General features: G+C 53.2%; 1 protein-coding gene across 1 annotated transcript in view; it reads right to left on the bottom strand.

Annotated features, from left to right (window-relative positions):
- Positions 1–14,617, bottom strand: part of PLCG2 (phospholipase C gamma 2) — a 153,098-nt gene that overhangs the window by 54,032 nt on the left and 84,449 nt on the right. The window contains exons 10-17 of the mRNA XM_039226446.1: positions 10,325–10,426; positions 9,135–9,253; positions 7,365–7,450; positions 5,475–5,595; positions 4,982–5,150; positions 1,792–1,896; positions 753–842; positions 56–231 (exon numbers count right to left, since the gene is read on the bottom strand). Of these exons, the coding sequence (XP_039082377.1) occupies positions 56–231; positions 753–842; positions 1,792–1,896; positions 4,982–5,150; positions 5,475–5,595; positions 7,365–7,450; positions 9,135–9,253; positions 10,325–10,426 (968 nt within the window). The remainder of the gene's footprint in view (positions 1–55; positions 232–752; positions 843–1,791; positions 1,897–4,981; positions 5,151–5,474; positions 5,596–7,364; positions 7,451–9,134; positions 9,254–10,324; positions 10,427–14,617) is intronic.

The following is a 14,617-nucleotide window of genomic DNA, read 5'->3' as shown; positions in this document are numbered from 1 at the left end:
CCCTCGCCACCCCCCCCCCCCCGGCCGGCCGCGAGGGGAAGGCGGCCGCCCCTACCAGAAGGACAGGGTGTAGTCGTTGGGGAAGGTCTTGCTCTCCCGCACCAGGAAGGTCCCGTCCTTGCCCCCCGTCTCCGCACAGTACTCCTGCAGCAGTTTCTCGGCGCTCGTCCTCTTTTCCAGCTTCTTGTGGAACCACTCCTCCCCAAAATGCAGCTCCGTGGGCGGTACATCCTGGGCCACGCGGGGAGGAAGGGATTCTGAAACCCTGGACCACACAGGCCCCCGGCGTGGCCAGACTGGTCCCTCTGCACACGCGGACTCGGGGGATGGAGAGCACACCGGCTGGCGTCAGCTTGCCCGCATCCCGGGGGGTCTGGGAAAATGGCTCTCAGTCCGAAGACCCACGCTCAGCTCTTTGACACGAGAAATCTGAGCGCCCTAACGCCCTGGAAGCTGCACCCAAGAGACAGTACCAATGGTGGCCAGCAGCCCAAGGACAGAGGGCAGGAAAGCCAGGAACCAGGCCGGGGGTGGGGCTGAACAGGACCTCCCAGTGTCCTCCGCCAAGAGCACAGGCCAATCAGACCCTTGAGCAAGAAATCCCTTGAACCTCATTGGTTGAGCCTCCGGGCCAGCCAGCCAATCAGCGAACAGCCAGGCAGACCTTGGTACCCAAAGAGGCGGCTGGGTAGGCTGTGGATGTGCAGGCCTGTGGGCCGTGGGAGAGACGACCAGCGAGGGGGTCTCCCTACCTGGGGCAGCTCCTCCTCTGCAGTCTGTTCAATGTCATCGCTGAACGACAGCTTGGCATCAGCGATGGCACAGTAGTGCCGAGTCCATTTCTAGAAGGGAAAACCAGCATGAGCTCTCTGCCTGAGTGCTGGCCCCACCCACTCTGGGGCCCTGAAGCTCTGCCCTGGGGTGCCTTTCCCACTTTCATAGACGTTTGCGGGGGGGGGGGGGGGGGGAGGTTCGTGGAATTTGATCGCCTTCGAGACGTTTCTTTTAAAACATCTATTTTTGGGTTCCTCTGGCATTTTCAGGACTTTTTTTATTCAGTGTGTCTAAGGGTAAGTACAACTTAGTATCAAATTTCTAGTTCGAATTTGAAGGCTTTTACAAATGATGGGGTGGTCTTTTGGGTCTCATGACTTTTTTCCATTACATCCACTTTTTACTACTTTCAGGATTTCTTAGCCAGTTTCTCTAGAGGCTCTTCGATACCTGTGACTTAATTCTTTATTTAAACATTAACAATTTTTAATATTTCTAGGGTGGAAGAAGAGACATACCAAAACATACGCAAGTGGATTCACATGTTAGTTTATGGGATGTGAGAAGCGGCATTAGCATTCAAAATGCATTCCTCTCACCAAAATTAGGTTTCCAGTGGAAGTGTCCAGACTGAAGGACACTAAGGAGTCAGGGCAAGTAAATGCACTGTTGAATCCTGGACCGAACCCTCAACTGAAAAAGGACGTCAGTGGACAAACTGGTAACACTGGGATAGGTCCAGGAATTAGTACTGTACCCATGTTCATTTCTTGCTTCCAATAATTATACTCTAGTTACAGAGGATGTTAGCATTTGGGGAAGCTAAGTGAAGAGTATGTAGAAAGTCTTTGTATGTGGCTGTAAATATACAGTATGTTAGGTGGAATATAAAATTATTTCGAAGTAAACCATTAAAAAAGGTAGGTCAAAACAGAAATAAGACAGGAATATTCTCAGAGTTCTCTAGTAGACCTCAGATTCACTCAAGGCTCTGAGAAGGAGTGCAAGGAGACCCACCTGGTCGATGGAATCCCACATGTACAGTTCACCCTGTTGCTTATGCTCATCTTTCTTGTCTTCCATGTTGACATCCACGTCGCCTCGGGGGCCCAGCTTCTTATGCTGAGAGGGGAGAAATGTACATCACCTGTCTCCCTCCAGACCCAAGTTTGGAATCTCTGAGCCAGCAAGCGTTCATTCACATCAGCCAGCCAGCCAGCATCTATCTGCAGCATCCGCCTCAGGGCCTTTGCACTGCCTGTTCTCTCTGCCTGGCTTCTCTCTCACTCCATTTAGCTCTGTGCTCAGTGTCACCTCCTCGGATGAGCTTTCTTGGACTGTGTGGTCTACACAGAGCCCCCACTTTCCTTCTCATCCCTGTCACTGTCTGGCTGCTGAGAATTATCTTCCATACTCTTGACCCTTTTTGTATCTACATGTCTATATCTTTGTCTTGTGTCTTTCCTGCTAAAATACAAGCCCCATGAGGACAGGACTTGGTTTTGTCCCCTGTTGAATCTCCTGTGGTAGCTCAGCAGATAGTAAGTGCTCAATAAATATTCAGTGTATCAGTGACACCACGTGCACACTCCACATTCTCCGGCACACAGAGCGAAAGGCAGGAACAGGTCCAGTGGCCCAGGCTGTGCAGGGCAGAGGACTGTACACTGGAGATGCCAAGTTAAGACCTGGGTGCACACAGCACTCTTGCTGTTTTATCAGCTGTGTGACCCCGGGCAGGTGGCTGCACGTCTCTGAGCCTCCCAAGACTAACACAGGGACTACAACAACCTTCATCCAGGTGAGTACTGATGCCCAACCCAGGCAAGTACTTAGAAATCCCAGATTCTGGAGGAAGCTCAGGGCTGGGAATCTGAGAGGGGCTTGAATTTGGAGCCTTACTAGCTGGTGACCTTGGCTGTGTGAGTACCTGTCTCAGGCTCAGGAACTTCCCCTGTGAAACGGGGACAATGACAGCCCCTGCTGGGTCCCGTAAGCCAGTGGGCATGAAAGATACCTATCAAAAGGTGAAACCTCTCAAACTACCGTAACCTCAGCTAAGTCACTTTTTCAACCTCAGTATCCCCATCTGGAAAGAGAGCCTGGGGCCTGGGATATGCCATCTTGCAGGGCTGGAGGAGACTCAAGCATATGTCATTCCATGCCTCGCCCAGTAAGTGGCAGACCAGGAATGCCTCGCAAATGCTATTCCACCCTCTTTCCTGAGACAGAAAGGGGTGAGCCACTAAGCACCATGGGGAGGGAAGGTGTGCTCTGAAAGGGGCCTTTGTGGCTGCACATCCTGGGGACACACAGAGAGTGGTCCCAAGAAGGTGAAGCTACAGAGAGACGCAGACTCACGGACTGAACGCCCGAGAAGCCGTGGACCCTCCCAGCCGAGCTCCCTTGGCCTATAGTCCTGCCTTCCCCATGCTGGAAACTTCCTTTGGTGTCTCAGTGAAAATCGCTCCAGGGTCTTAGCCAGATCCTCTCAGACACTGGTGCATTTACGCCAGGGGCAAGGACATCCCCTCCTCTGCATGGACCTCGGCAAAAGCCCCTCACACTGTTCGGCACCCTCTGTTGATGGGTCTGTCTCCCACTAGACCGTGATGTCCTGGCATGCAGGGATTGTTCCCAGTGCATCCTGGGGGCCCAGCGACAATCTAGGAAGCGTGCCACGTGCTCACACAACCACACGTTTATGGACGTTATTCCCACAACCCGAGGGCAGTGCCTTCCCTCCGTCTGGTGAACACCTGTCCACCCTTCCACAGGAACCTGCTATTTGTCAGCAAAACCCATCCCCCTTCCTTCCGCCAAGGGCCACCCAGGTGGAGGCCTCACGCTCAGCCTCCTCTGCAGGATGCGTGGTCATGTGACTAAATTCCCACACACAGGACAGAACAGGCCGGGACATACCCAACTGATGTCCCACTTGCTCGGCAGGAATCGCAGACCCTGGACATGCTCATACTGCCCTTTCTGTGAGCTGCCGCTCGGGCAAGCCTACAACCCAGAGCCAACCTCACACACAAGGACAGCGCCCCAGGGCACTGCCCTCACATTTCTGTGCCAGGGCCCTCCTTCGGAGCCTGGGAAAGACTACGGACCCCTTTCTCAGAACAAACATTTATAATACACAGAATTTTGAGAGAAACTATACTCAAGTGCGGTTATTAACTCTTCATAATGTAAATATATGTCCTTCTTTATTAATATCTTAAATTAAGATCCGGAGTCAAATCTCTTAGCTATCACGATTTCAATGTAGTGGTGAACACAACATTATTTTGAGGTATTTCCAACAATGGTAAACATGAGGTGAAAATATCCGTGATTTCTGCTGGCGTCAAAAGCCGTAAGTGGCTTGTTGGCGACATTCATAATGGAAGGAAACGTTAATTTTTACTTACAGGTTAATAAAAATAAAGAGGAAACATTTCCCCCGGAAGTTCACCTGCTGCCCTGCCCCAAATCCTAAGTGGATTCTCTGGGGGTCAACAGAACCTCCCCCCCCCCCCCCCCCGGGAACCTGTTTGCCCTGGGAGACTGTGAACAAGAGAGAAAACTGGGTCCCTGGAAAGCCTTCTGCGCCAGAGCTCAACCTTCTAGAACACTCTCCCTCAGCGAGGGAAGAAACGACCACTCCCAGGCTTTAAGCCACCATTGATCCGTTTTCTTGGTCTAGGAATGCAGATCCCCAGCATCACCGCTCTCCCTGGCATCCCTGCGCTCTCGGGCGAGGCTGACGCCTCCTCTGTCACCACAGCACCTGGCAAGCCACCCTCTTCCTCCCATCAGCGCACACGCAGCCTTTTGGGGCAACTGTCCACCTCCAGTCCATCTCACATACTGGAATGGGAGCTTGTGGAGTCAGGAAGGGGGTCTGGGTCACCAGAACAACCCCCCAGAGACCTGACTCAGGGGCACGGTGGAGGTGGGCCCCAAGGAGCGAACGACAGTTGGCACTCACGTAGCACCTGCTACGTCACCGTGCGCGCGGTTTTTCACATGACGCTCACGGCCAATGCAGTAGGTTCTCTCATTAACCCCCCCGAGACCGGTGAGGACACAGAGGCATGGAGAAGTGAAGTGGCCTCGCCCAGGGTCCCTCACGCAGTGAGTAAGGAGCATGGGGGGGCCAGGAGGCTGTGCTCTGAACCGCGGGCTCTCCTGAGTGAATGACACGCGCGAGGCCACCTACCTTGATGATGATCTTCCCCCGCAGCTGGCTGGGCGAGGGCAGCTGGTCAGCGCTGGCCTCCGTGGGCTTGGTCAGCAGCAGGTCCCCGAACACCTCCTTGAACACCCTGGCCATGTGGCGCTGCTGCTCCACACAGCAGTGCTCTTCGATGGACAGGATCACCGGGAAGCTGTGTGGGCGCCGGGAGCCAGCTCAGCTCAGCAGGCGCGGGGAGGGAGGTGGGAGTAGGGGGGAGTAGCGGAGGTCACCCGTGCCCCAGCCCTAGCCTCCTCCAGGCTCTAGAACCAGGGGGGGGACTTGCACTTTGGGCCTGTAGGGGGCGCCAACACCCAGTTGAAGACTTGCTGGCCTTGACCAGCCAGGATGGAGACCAGGCTGGTGGATATGGATGTTGGGGGGCGGGGGTGGAGGGGAAGGGGAGGGGCAGGGAGGGACATCTGGTCTGTCCACCTCCCCCTTGAAGACAAAACACCAGGAAATCAAGCCCACAAACCTTGAGGTGACAAAGGCATGGTCTTTGATGGCCTGCACGACATCGTCAAACTTGATCTTGGTGGTCCGCGTCCAGCCATGGTAGATGATGGGCTTCCCATCGGGCCCATCCCAGCAGTCCACTGAGGGAACAGACGTGCAGCCTCAACGCCTGCCCGGCACTCTCCGCCTCGACAGGCCGCTGACGGCAGGCACGCTGCGGCCGGGCAGCTGCGGGATCGGCCCCGGCCCCCTCATGGCTCAGTTACTAGGACACCAGGGCCACACCCAACAATTCCCTCCAGGGGCCGGCAGGCTGAGGACCCACGATACCCATGTGCATGGATTCCCCGTGCGATTATGGGAAGATGTGGCTGCTCAGTTAAAGGTCCCTTTGGAGGGGTTTCTGGGTGGTTCAGTCGGTTAAGCACCTGACTCTTGATATCAGGTCAGGTCATGATCTCACAGTACAGGAGTTCGAGCCCTGCGTCAGGCTCTGTGCTGACAGTGCAGACCCTGCTTGGGATTCTCTCTCCTCGCCTTCCCCCCCTCACGCCGTGTGAGTGTGTGTGTGCGTGTGCAAGTGTGCACGCCTATGTGTCTCAAAATAAACTTAAATAAACTTAAAAAAATAAAGGTCTCTTTGTAAATACAATACATTTGTCCTAAAGAAATTGGTTTAAATGTTTCTTTTTAAAGAAAGTATTTGTAACATGGGACTTTTTTTTTCTGATTTCACTTGGCTTGCTTTTCTGTGAGTTGAAATAATACAGAACAAGGAGACATTTGTTTTTTTAAAGTTCATGGTACAATATTCAAACAGAAACAGATTATAGAGAAGGTGAACAGCCCCTATATTTTCAACCCCCAGAGGAAGTAGGAGCTGATAGTTTTTTTCACATTCGCTTCCTCCTGGGAGGTGGGGCAGAATACACGTAGGCAACTGTCTAAGGAATATAGAATATAAAGAATATATAAGGAATACAGGAATGACTGCCATTAAAGTTTGATGCCACAGGGAATGTGCGTGATCAAACTGGAGCCCAAATCAGTGCTCTGTGCCTTTTCTCAGCCCAATCCACCTGCAGGCCATTGGGGTACAGTCAGGCCAGGAGGGGAGGGGTGAGGAAGGAGAGAGCAACTGGCTCCTGGGAATCTCTAAGGGCCTGGGTCATCCGTGTTGGGGCGCCCGTGAACAGCGATGAAAAGAACGGTCAGGGTGGCGTCCATAGCTGGGCCACCTGCGAAACCTAGAGGGCTCTTGCCTTCCTCTGAAAACAGCCCAGACATGGGGCACCTGGGTGGCTCAGTTGGTTAAACGTCTGCCCTCAGCTCAGGTCATGATCTAGCTATTCATGGGTTCGAGCCCCGCGTCGGGCTCTGTGCTGACAGCTCAGAGCCTGGAATCTGCTTTGGATTCTGTGTCTCCCTCTCTCTCTGTCCCTCCCCCGCCTCATGCTCTGTCTCTCTCATTCTCTCTCTCTCTCAAAAATAAACAAACATTACAAAAGTAAATTAAAATAAATAAAAAATAAAGGAAAACAGCTCAGGAGGAAGCTGGAGGAGGAAAGGAGCATGAACACATCTTTGGTGCTGGCCTCCCAGTTCTGCTGCTGCACCGGGACATCTCCCCAATCCCCAACCTGCTGCCCAAGGGTTCCGGACTCCAACCCAGCCAGGCTCGACACCACTGCCTGCCCTGGGGTGGGGGTGGGGGAATCCTCTGGGGAAAGGTCCCTGGCTGCCGGTGGCCACAGCCCCCACCCCAGATGCCGTGAGCCCCGGGTTCTCCCTTGGCCCGTCCCACGCATGCCCACGACTCAGGCTTTGCAGACAAGGATGGCATCAAGCAGCCCCACGGCAGACTTCAGTTCACTAGCAGCATCAGCTGCACCAGGAAAAGGGCACTCACGCTCGATGCAGCGACAGCCCATGCGCAGGCAGCGGATGTACGCCTCCGTGGACGACTCGCTCCGCAGCTGGTCTCCAGTGAGGTACCTGAGGGACGGGGCAGGAGGCGGCGGCCGTGTGGGGGGCAGGCCCGCACCTCGGGGGGTCCTAAGGAGCTTCTCGGCCCAGCGCCCAACGTCCTCAACTCTTTCTGTCTAGGCAGATCCACTAGGAAGATCCACGGCTGGGATCTGGGTCAGACGCGTGCGATCGCGTGGCCGCACGGGCCACGAGCCTTAGACTCAGGCCACAATCGCAGGATGTGGACAGTAGGCACCGTGGCAATCCAAGGGAGGGCCGAGACTGTGTGTTCTGTGGCGAACTCGGCCAGCGCGGATCAGGAGTGAAACGGACATGTGGCCATTGGTTAATGACCCCCCGTGGCGCCCACCAGGCCCTCAGGGGCCACGGTTTTGGTTGCAGGTGCAGGGCCCCAGGCCAAGCAAAGATCTTCAACAGCCACTGCTGGGACTCACTACGCTTTGAATTATGTCCACCAAAACTGACATAAAAATGCCTATTCTGGGGCACCTGGGGGGCTCAGTTGGTTAAGTGTCCGACTTCAGCTCAGGTCGTGATCTTGTGGCTTGTGGGTTTGGGCCCTGCGTCAGGCTCTGAGCTGACAGCTCAGACAGCCTGCTTTCGATTCTGTTTCCCCCGCCTCTCCCCCACCCCCACTCGTACTCTGTCTCTCTCTCTCTCTCAAAAACATTAAAACTTTTTTTAATTAAAAAAAATGCACAGTGTGATGCACTCTCCTCACCACATCCATCCCCCACCCTTTTAAAAGTTCGTGTTCCTTAACTCTCCTCTGGGTTTGGTAGAATTCACCACTCTCAGCCAATGGACATGGTAGGAAAGAGAGAACCATGCCACCCACTTGCCCCTGAAAAAGACTTTACCTTCCCAAAATGCCTTCTCACTGACTCCTGCCTGCAGTGACCCCTGGGAAGGTGCCAACTGTAGCTCTCCGGATGCCCAGGCCCCAGGACTTTCACCCTGTCACCTTCCAAGGCAGACTGAACACTGGAACTTCAGTGCAACATCTATTCCTCCCTTCCAGCCCACCCTCTCTTTTGCAATCAGCATAACCTTCCAAACATTTGCATGCGTTGCTCTCTGGCTTAAAAGCCATGTGTGGCTCCCTCTGCCGGGTGCCCTCGCTGTGATTTAAAAGGTTCCACTCAAACAGGCCCTGCTCTCCTGCCACTGACCCTCCTGGATTCTAGAGTCTAGTCTTAACAGACCCCACTCAGTTCCTCCTGCCCCTGGACCTTTGAACATGCCGTTCCTCCTTGCCTCACCACCTCTTCTCTCGCCAACTCCTGTTCGCCCTTAAATCAAAGGAAGCCTTTCCCCCCTCCAAGTACATGAAAGGAAGACTCCTTCTCTCTTCACTGCTGTGTCCCCAGCGCCCAGCACGCACAGTGCCCGGCGCAGTGTAGACACTCAGCACCCCTTCAATAACTAATGCAGTCGCCCTGCTGTGGCTACTATGAGCTATCCAGACCGTGAAAACCAGCTCTGCCAACCTGCTTTTTAGGACCACAGAGCAAACACGATCATTCCAAGCATCAACTGGGAAAGCGGGGTGCAACCCCACGTGCCTTCCAGATGCCTGCGTACATTCCAGGCTGAGCGGCGTGGCTCTGCGCCTGCCCGCTCCCACGCGGCCACCCCGCCCCGCTGCCCTTCATGTGCCCGGCCCGCCGCGGGCTCACCAGGGACTCACGTGTTATGCGAGGAGGAGATCCAGTAGTGGGACAAGGGGTTGTTCATGTCCTGCATGTCGACCACGTCGTACTTCTCATCCCAGATGCTGTTCTCCCGCGAAAACAGGTACGTGAGGAACTAGGAGAGTCACAGAGACGAGACCATCACCCCGATGGGGAGGAGGGCGGCACCTGCATCTGCATCGTTCCGGTCTATGGCAGCTCTGATACAGGAGCTGAGAGAAGGTGGTCTCCAGGACCCATGTTTGGCTTTTTTTTTTTTTTTAATGTTTATTTATTGACTCTGAGAGGGTGAGAGACAAAGAGACCAGGGGAGGGGCAGAGACGGAGAGAGAGAGAGAGAGAGACAGAGAGAGAGAGAGAGAGAGAGAGAATCCCAAGCAGGCTCTGTGCTGTCAGCGCAGAGCCCGAGGTGGGGCTCGAACTCACGAACGAGTTCATGCCCTGAGCCAAAATCAAGAGCCGGGGCACTTAACTGACTAAGCCACCCAGGCGCCCCTACCCAAGTTTGTAATGCGGAACGCTCAGATGCAAACAGGCTACGTGGACACGTGTTTTTGCTGACCTATGTGATTTTTTCCTTTTTAATGTGCATCCACATACTACATGGGTATGTGCTTCCCACAGAGAAGTTTTAAGGCATAATAGCGCCATGAACATTTGTGAACCCCCCCCCCCCCCCCCCACCCAACCTGAGCAAAAAACCCACCACCAGCAGCATAACGTATCAGAGGCAGGAAACTTCCTCATCCCTTTAAAAAAAAATATGATTGACATGGGGGCTACACTGGGAACAAGCTTACACAAGGCAGGAGCGCCCCCACCCCCCGCTTCTCCTCTCCCACCCCCCTCCCCAGACACTTCACGCCGGGCCAGGGGGCTGGTGTAAGAGCCCCATGGACCTTAGAATCTCCTGGCTGTGCCTGGGTTGTTAGCCACATCCCGGCGGCAGGCGCCCTCTAGTGGCAGAAGCAAAGAACCCACCCAAACCACACAGCCAAAGGGACTAGCAAGAACAAAATAGAAGCTGCGGTAATTCAGAACCTAGAAAAAACCAGCTCTCAACTGAGTCAGTCCGGGAGCGTCCGACAGCAAAGCTCTCCAAGGGAAGAGAACCGGAAGAATAAACTTCGGAGGTCACAGATGTGAATCAGAGACGCCCAGCCGAGTTGACAAGAAGCCCACTCACCTCATCGACAAACAAGAAGGGCTCGGCGGTTTCCCTCATGGTGTCATCGATAAACTTTGTCATCCGCTCACGGACTTTGTTCAGATCCTGAGCCCAAACCTCCTAAGAACGAGAACGAGAACAAGAACATGAACTCATCAGAAAGAGGACTGGCAAAATTCTTCATCTCTCAGGATCCAGTTTCCATCAAAGACCAAAACACCAACCTACTCTGAATGCGTATGTAATCAAGGGCTGCATATCACACATTACTCTGTGCCTGGCCAGCATTCTTTGTAAAGGACCAGAGGGTAAATATTTTGGGCTTTGGGTCACAACCATTCAATTCTGCCACTGTACTGAAAAAGGAGCCAGAGACCACACACACACACACACACACACACACACACACACACACACACACACACAAATGGCCGTGGCTGAGTTCCAATAAAACTTTATTTACAACAACAAGGTGGGGGGGGCATAGTCTGCTGACTCCTGCCCTATGCTGGCCCTTTATGTGTAATAGCGTAGAGGCTGGGAGCACAGTTATGTCAGACTGCCAGGGCTGCTCTCTTGGCTGACCCTGGCATGTTACATACCCTTTCTGTGACTCATCATCTATAACTTGAGAGTAATACTGAGGCACAGAGTTTCTGTCAGAGACTGTAGGAAATAAAGCTATGTGTATAACATAGCACCTGGTACGGAGAAAGTGCTCTGATCCGGGGCGCCTGGGTGGCTCAGTCAGTTAAGCATCCAACTTCAGCTCAGGTCATGATCTCACCGTTCGTGAGTTCAAGCCCCGCGTCAGGCTCTGTGCTGACAGCTTAGAGTCTGGAGCTGCTTCAGATTCTGTGTCTCCTTCTCTCTGCCCCTCCCCTGCGCATGCTCTCCTCTCCCTCTCAACAATAAATAAATGTTAAAAAAAATTTTTTTTTAAAGAAAGTGCTCTGATCGTGGTAGCTTATGCAAGCAATCCTTTCTCCTGTGGTCACCTCAGTCCATACAACTCTGCACGTCATACAGTGTCACTGTCATTTGAAAGACGAGGAAACAGAGGCTCAGGATGTCACATGACCATCCCAAGTTCACACAGCTACAAGCAGCAGAGTGGGGGTTCCAAATAAACTGACCTAGAATATGTCCTCTTTTCAAAGAGTCAGCCAAGTAATGCTGATGTTGATAATGTCTGAAATACACATTCGGCTGTTCAAAAACAGCTTCTGCAGCTTAGAAATCCAGAAGTCCATTAGAAAAAAAGAACACACGATATTAAGCAACTGTACTGTTTTCCTTTCTAATCTCTAAAAGCCCATATATTCATAGGCAAAAAAGATGCAAAGAAGGATGAAACATGATGTAGATTCAACTGTGACTCATATCTTACGGCTTCTGAATATTCTAAAACCTCTACCTTTAAGGATAATAAAAGCAAATGTGCTACCAGATGTGTGTGTGGTTGGATGGGAAGGGGTTGGACCAGGAAGTCTGAAAGAGACAAAAGGTAAGGACAGATACAAATGAGGTGCTGAAGAAATGGCCTTATTGGCACGTGGGTAGCTAATCCACAAAGAACCTTACTGTTGGTGCTTGCAAATCTGCTTGGAAATGGACTCAAAGTAGCCCGGGTGGGGGTGGGGGGCTGGAGAGAAGCCAGTTCACCCGCATACGAGGTGCTACGATGTTTTTGAATACTAGAACATAAAACTCAAAACATCAGATACTTAATGCAAAAACCTTGCCAGACCTAGGCGACCCCCCAAAAGCCAGGGGCTTCCTCGTTCCTCCTCTTACAAAGCTTCTGCGTTAAGAGGCATGGGTGCTTAGCCGGTGTGACCTGGAGCTACCCTGGCTGGGACTAAAACCTCCTGCATACAGGAGGCTAAAATAAAAAGATGGATCTACGCGGGGCGGGGCGGGGCGGGGCGGGGTGGGGCGGGGCGGGGTGCCAGGCCGCTAGAATCATGAAAACGAGAAGGAAAACAAAGGAAATGGGAATGAGGGTCTCAGCACTGGGCATGGACTGTATGGTCAGGCTCTGTGTTAAACCTTTTCCACCGAGTGGCTCATTTTAAACTCAAGCGGCCCCAGGAGCTGCGTACCTTCTCTCTGTTATGTACACGGAGGCGCTGAGGCTTTGAGTCATTAAAGAACCTGCCCCAACGAGGAGCCCAGACCAACCGAGGCACATCAGTTCCGGAGTCTTCCTTCTAACCGCCTCCCCCCTTCCCCAACCCGTTCTATAGCATCACCCACCCCCGCCAGGGCTAGCCTGCGGCACGTGTCCAGTCCTCTGGTGGGAATTTAGATTAGTTCCAGGTTTTCATTTCTCTTAGGAATTCTGCCGTTACTTGTGTAGGGTAAGTTCCTAGGAGGGCGACATTTAACTGAACTATCTAAACCTCTTCTTAGAAGTTTTCATTTGAGTTGCACACAGCCCACGTGCTCCCTAAAACCCCTGCACAGTCTGCACAGCCGAGACCGCCATGGTGAGTGCTCCTCAGGTGAGCACCCATCACCCTAAACAAATGTCCTTGATGACCAGCCCTGCTTCCTGCCAGCATCTCAGAGCCAGGCCCACGGGACCAAAGGGTCTGCAAGACTGATGGCTTAGTGTCCCCATCCTTGACATCAGGGGCCACCTGGGTTCTAACTCCCCACTCGGGGGGAGAGGTCCCCTGCACTATGCTCCTGACCCACAGCCCTGATCTCCGAGGGTAGCTCAGCCAAGGGGCCGCTGTGGGTGTAATATAATTCAGCGGCACTAGCTGGTGAATTCTTGGGGATAAGGCTACTTGTCCCCAAGGATTTAACTGATTGGCCTCAATAGCTTCCCACCAAAATGAGTCATTGGTGCAAGAGAGAGGACGGCAGAAAAGAAAACCATGTGCCTCTCTCTCCTTTCTGCCGCTGGCAGCATGGCTCCCGGCATGTAAGGGGCCCAGGGAATGCATGTGCCCCTTCACTGCACCCCAGTGCAGCTGCAGGCGCGGGGGGGGGCACAGAAACCCCATCCTGGCCATTCCGGTGAACCCTGCACAGGGCAAGGATGTCACCATTTATCAGCCACCACCTTTGTCTGGGTCTCCTTGGGGCTGCCACGGCCCCAAGTTGTGGGTCTCTGTTCACTGTTTTCTCTACCATCAGTGAAATCTGAACCTGGGAGACCTGCTGGAGGACATTAACCACTTCAGTGTAGACTGTGACACAGGATGTCACGTTCTTTAAAAAAGAAGTCCTTATCTCTAAGAGAGACGCACGAGAGTATTTGCAAATGAAATAATAGTCTGCGGTTTGCTTTAGAATATTCCAGCAAAGAAATGAAGAAGGGGGGAAGGGTGGGGAGGCACGTGGGTGTGGAGATGGACGACAGGAGAAGTAAAACTGGGAAAACGTTCATAATTTCTTAATCTGAGTGATGGGTACATGGCGGTGCATGATGTCAATCTGTCCACTTTTGCGTGTGCCTGAGATGTTCTGGAGTATAGTGTACTTTGAGAAGTAAACGAACTGGATTGCTATGAGCCTGAAACGGCTCTGAAAAATAAAGCCAATAAAACACCAAAACCAAAAAATTAAATGAGGAGGAAGAAAAGACAACTCCAGTGGCAGATGTAAAAAATTTAAATACCTACACGAATGTGACCGTGTATTTACGCACAAAGATGACTATAATCTTCTCTGACCTCACAACTCTGGATAGTAGGGCTCCCATCCCCACTTACGGAGGGGACTGAGGAACAGAAAGGTCAAACCACCTGCCCAAGGTCACACAGCTAGCAAGAGGATCTTGGGTTTCTCTCTGTTGAACTCGGTTTTTCCAGCCGCAGCACCACTGACAGGGCTGGCAACCTGTGCATTTCAGGGTGTTGGGCAGTATCCCTGGCTTCAACCCACCAGGCGCCTGGGGCCCTCCCACCAGGGACATCCGAAAGTGTCTCCAGACACGCCCCAAGCCCCCCAGCTTGGTAAGAGCCGCTGGGGTGGAAAACCACCACCCAACACAGAAGCCTTCACTCTGCCGCCAGCACGGAGCCTGTCCCCCAACACTTCCCCAGGTGTCGTTTGCTTAAGGACAGGTTCACCCCCCTGGTCACATCTTCCCAAGGGTCAGGAAAGGCTTCCTGGAAAAGCAGCGGAAGCCCGCTAGGTGGGAAGAGACCGCGCCCACCTGCCTCGGAACCCTCCCCTCCTCCCCTTCCTGGATTTGTGCCTCGGAAAGGGGCCGGGAAGAGGCAGTTCTCTTCCCAGGGTCTGAGACACCGATGCGGCATTGGACGGGAGCACCACTGTGTCATGGCCACCGGC

This window comes from Hyaena hyaena, unplaced genomic scaffold (assembly GCF_003009895.1).
Source record: "Hyaena hyaena isolate Hyena2069 unplaced genomic scaffold, ASM300989v1 scaffold_1, whole genome shotgun sequence".
Taxonomy (NCBI): Eukaryota; Metazoa; Chordata; class Mammalia; order Carnivora; family Hyaenidae; genus Hyaena; species Hyaena hyaena.
This window is presented reverse-complemented; position numbering and strand designations above follow the sequence as displayed.